Below are 4,571 nucleotides of genomic sequence, written 5' to 3' on the forward strand. Positions count from 1 at the left end.
ATTAATTCAATAAACTATTAAGTTCTCTAATTAAATATTCTACTCGGATTTGGAACATCATACATTTATAAATTAACTACTTGAATTTAATAACTCATGATAAATTAATTAATATAATTTGATAACTCATACGGATTAATTGAACTTTTAGATTGATAATCTTCATAATTAGTCATGTGAAAGAATGTAAAAGAAAATATGCATAAAAAAATAATGAATGGACCTACTATATGTCTTTTTGTTGATTTGATTATCACTTTTTTTTTTAATATAATTTTCACTTTTTTATTTGATAGAAATTCACGATATGAATTTATTGTAAGTTTACAACAATTATCTTTCCATAAAAACATGTATCTTTTTATAACTGGCAGAATCATGATAGACAAATGAGGCTATTATAGAGAGAGTTGACTGTACCAAACACGACGTAGAGAATTAGGATGTAATTACACTTTGTTAACAAAACATGTCTAGAGAATTATAATTCTTTATAATTACAAAAAATATAATTGCTACCCTAATAATTACATTTTCATTTAATTACTCTATATTATTCAAGTAAACCTTTATAAATTAGTTAAATTAGTTAGGTTTAATTAAATTTTGAAGATCAAGGTTAAAGTGTTAAAAAAAATTAGGACCAATGTTAAAGATGAAATTTATCATCATACATTTTATTTAAGATTAGGTTGAGAGGATTTTGTTTATTGAATTGAAATGTAATTATAATTGAAACATAAATATCTAATTTTGAATTTCATCCTGGTTAATCCTACTTTAATTCATTAAATTTAATCATTTGAAAAGTTAAAACAACTTTGTTTTATATTTTAATTCATCAAAATCTAGTCATATTTTATAAAACTAACAAATTAATTCCTCTAATTCGTCAAAATTTGATCATTTACCAAAATTGACTTGAATTTTTTTGTTCGAAACACCAATCGAGTTGATTGCTAATTTGTTAATTTGTTGTACATATTGACATTTATTAATTTATTACGTATAAATTGCAACTGTTGACACTTTTAAGTACAAAACTGTTAAATTATAGATCAAATACTTAATGACAAAGTTTAACAATATTGCTAAATTAACCTGATTTCTCAAATATAATGATCAAATAAAGAGACTAACTTAATAATTTTGATAACTTAAAAACCTTACTGATTTTGATGAAATTCATCATTAGAAAAAAAAAATAGAATATTAAGAAACACTACCTTAAAAATGCAATACATAGATGAACAAATTACTAACAATGTAAAACCAAGATTTCGGCCCTCCCAACTTCTCTCATCCCCATTTTTATTATTTTATAATTCGAAAAATTGTTTTACCAAACAAAGCAATTTTAAAAAGTCTCTTTCGTCAAAACGCATCGTTGGAGTTTCAACCACCCAACGTAAAATGCAAATTCTAGGATTATTAATGTTACAAAAACATTTACAATTACATCTAATTTTACAAACCTCACAACATTAAAACCATGACTGAACCTAACTTAAATTACAACATTTCACTCGAAACCCCACTCCACATATCAGCAAATCAGTTGACCTCTTAGGAACCCTTCAACACTGACCATACCAACTTGCTTAGGCATGGCTCAAAGTACATCATACTGATACAGTGAACTGACTTGACAACTCTTCCTTGTAAGAGCATGGACACAATTATGATCCCTTTCTGGCAGAGTCAGCTTGATCAAGTCGAGCTGCTCTCCAGGAAATCAAATTAGTTGATTTTAGTAATAAACTGAAAGCTAAAGAGCTTCTAGCTCTAACCACCGCATCCGCCGACCGACTCATCTTGCCAACCAACATTCCAAACACCTAAATCACAATAAACATTTTTTAAGCATGTGTTCCCTAGAACTGTAATGACAGTAATAATTTAATGGCAGGAATATTTCATAATATAACCTGTGCATGGTAAAGAGCCAAAATGTTCGGATCATCCGAAAGCGAGAGTATGCTGCTGGAAACATAAATAGCATTTGCTTGGATTATTGGCCATGGCGCATTCAAAGCCTGCATTACCAAGAACTACGTTAGTATTTTCCAGTTTCCATGATTTATCCCATTTGGCTAAAAGCATGCACATAAGCCAGCAACCGATGTTAGTCGAGGGAAAATCATATCGCCACCAATTTAGATTGCAAGAAATTTAGGAAAAACTTAATTGCATTGTAGCCGTTAAAGAAATTATCCCGTGACTAATATTTTAGGGAATATATATGTAGTTCTACCCAGCATAGTGCAAACCTGTATGGTTGATGCCATGAAAGTATCAACTCTGGAAGAAAGATGCTGCACAAACTGCCTTGTAAAATCTCTTACAAAGTCCTCGTAAGCACTTCTGAAAGGAGGCAAGATATATTTCACAATAAGGAAATAAGAAAGCCATATGTTACTTTATTTCAAGATTCATGATTGCATACCGATGGTCAGAGTTAATCCTATGTGAATCGAATAAAGCCAGCAACCCTTCTATCTCCATTAAAGGGGCAAACCGCTTCAGGGTGTTCTATTTTAAAAAGTAGATAAATAAAAAGAAAATATATCAATTAGAATGAAGCATTCTTAATAAGTTTCATGCACAAAGGGGCATTGATAGGTAATCACTTACACGGCAGGCATATCTAACAGCAAGGTCATCATCATGTAGGTGGAGGATCAAGCGTGGGAGTGTAGCATGAATCTGGAAGGATTAGTTTGATGAGATGTTAAATGGTGAAAAAACTCATTAATTTTCTACTTCATGTTCAACGTATCAAATGTAGGTAATCAAAATAAAAGGAAAACATGAACATGTAACACGGAAGGATCCTTTTGACATGTAGTAATTAGAATAAAAAGCATTTATTGAGTCAGATGGTTGGACAGATAAGATTAGGTTACTTTACTCAGCATGGTCTTGTACTGACATTGGAACAGTTATATAATCTCTGATGATGGTGACACACTGAGTAGATAAAGAAAGACAAGACCTTTTTCTTCTAGAAAAGGTATTATGTTGTTCTGTGACCTCTGATAAGTCAACTACCTGCTCAAGAAAAGCATCTTTATGTGCCCCAATTCCATAGTTGCTAAGTGCTCCAAATGCTGCAAAGGCATCAGCCCGCATCTTTACATTCATGGATATCTGTATAAGAACAAAGGCATTGGCCATCATTAACCAAATGCAGCTTAACACCAAGAGTAAATTAACAACTGGAATTGTTCTGCGTGCAGGAGTGTGGGTGCATATTTTAATAATAAGGAGATTATGCAAGAACAAAGACATCAAGAATAACCAATAATCAGTCATAAATAAAAATTCTAGAACAAGGGCATCTTATCTTAGGATATCAAGACCCTTAGCAATCAAGTTACAACAATTAAGACTGTACAAGCCTTTATCAAAGGAGATATGATATCCAGTCTATCCAAGTGGACTTCAAAGTTTAGTTTCACTGGATAGGTAGTCGAGTTTGAACCTCATTATGTAACTTTCTAAGTTTGTGTAAACTTTTTTCATGTACAGAAATAACTTTCTTTGATTTCCATTTGTAGACCTAAACCTAAGAGAATTGTCCATGCAGGCATGCTGGACAACCACTGGGAACAAAATTCTTCAAGATCAGTCTTAGTAACAAGAATTTACAAAACCACTCAAAACTCCACTTAACATTTTCAAGTTATTTGCTTTTGAAATTAAAAACAAATAAACAAACAAGGGAATTTATAATTTTAAAATACTAATATATTTCTGGACCAGGACAGACGGGGCTCAGCCACAAATTCAACATGTATGAGCCAGCCCTAATTTTACAAGGCCTAATAAGTGTCAAAAACAGCAAAAAGTCCAGGCTTATGGGACTAGACTGTTCTTGATTGGGTCTAGTTTGGAATTTCCATGTATTCATAGAATAAGTAGACCTGTATGTTGTAATAATATGGATATATAATTTCTTCCTAATAATGTATGATAACCAAGCAAATCCAGGTGTATCTTTAAGCACTCTTGAGTCTTGATCTAATAGAAGAATAATGCCATTCCATTTGCATTTGTCATCAATGTCAAATCTTGGAAATCATGGATTAATCATTAATGCTAATAAACTTGCCCATCAAATTGAACCCTAGAAATTTAAGGGTCCATGAAAGATTTTGAAAGCAAAAACAACATCAACAACTTCTCCATCCAGCGTGCAAGGGTAGTGGCACATGAGAAGGGAAAAGATACAAACACCAAATATGGAAGGGTTGTTGCATTAGTTTCAGGTTAAATCAGATCGGTAACATACAATTGTATTTGTAATAAATATGGAAGGGTTGTTGCACTACCCCAATCTCTTCAAACACATAACTAAGCAAGGTAAATTGAGTTGCCCGTCCTAAAGTGATTCAAAAATCTAATGTCTAATTAACTTGGCCATAATAAAATATAGTAAACGCAAAGGTAATGCACCTGTAGATTGCGAAGCCGAACAGACAAATTAAGTAAAATGGGTTCAACAGCATCTTTGGGGGATGTCTCAAGAATCTACAAAAAGTTAGAAGTTCAAATAATAATACATAATG

General features: G+C 31.9%; 1 protein-coding gene across 1 annotated transcript; it reads right to left on the reverse strand.

Annotated features, from left to right (window-relative positions):
* Positions 1 to 1,278: 1,278 nt before the first annotated feature.
* Positions 1,279 to 4,571, reverse strand: LOC128289188 (protein SHOOT GRAVITROPISM 6-like). The gene is made up of 7 exons (XM_053025017.1): positions 4,459 to 4,571; positions 3,052 to 3,150; positions 2,635 to 2,706; positions 2,447 to 2,532; positions 2,271 to 2,364; positions 1,929 to 2,036; positions 1,279 to 1,838 (listed from the first exon to the last, which is right to left on the reverse strand). Exons 2-7 carry the CDS (start codon positions 3,142 to 3,144, stop codon positions 1,680 to 1,682), a joined length of 612 nt encoding a protein of 203 aa, XP_052880977.1. The 5' UTR covers positions 3,145 to 3,150; positions 4,459 to 4,571; the 3' UTR covers positions 1,279 to 1,679.

The sequence above is a fragment of the Gossypium arboreum genome, unplaced genomic scaffold (assembly GCF_025698485.1).
Source record: "Gossypium arboreum isolate Shixiya-1 unplaced genomic scaffold, ASM2569848v2 Contig00594, whole genome shotgun sequence".
Taxonomy (NCBI): Eukaryota; Viridiplantae; Streptophyta; class Magnoliopsida; order Malvales; family Malvaceae; genus Gossypium; species Gossypium arboreum.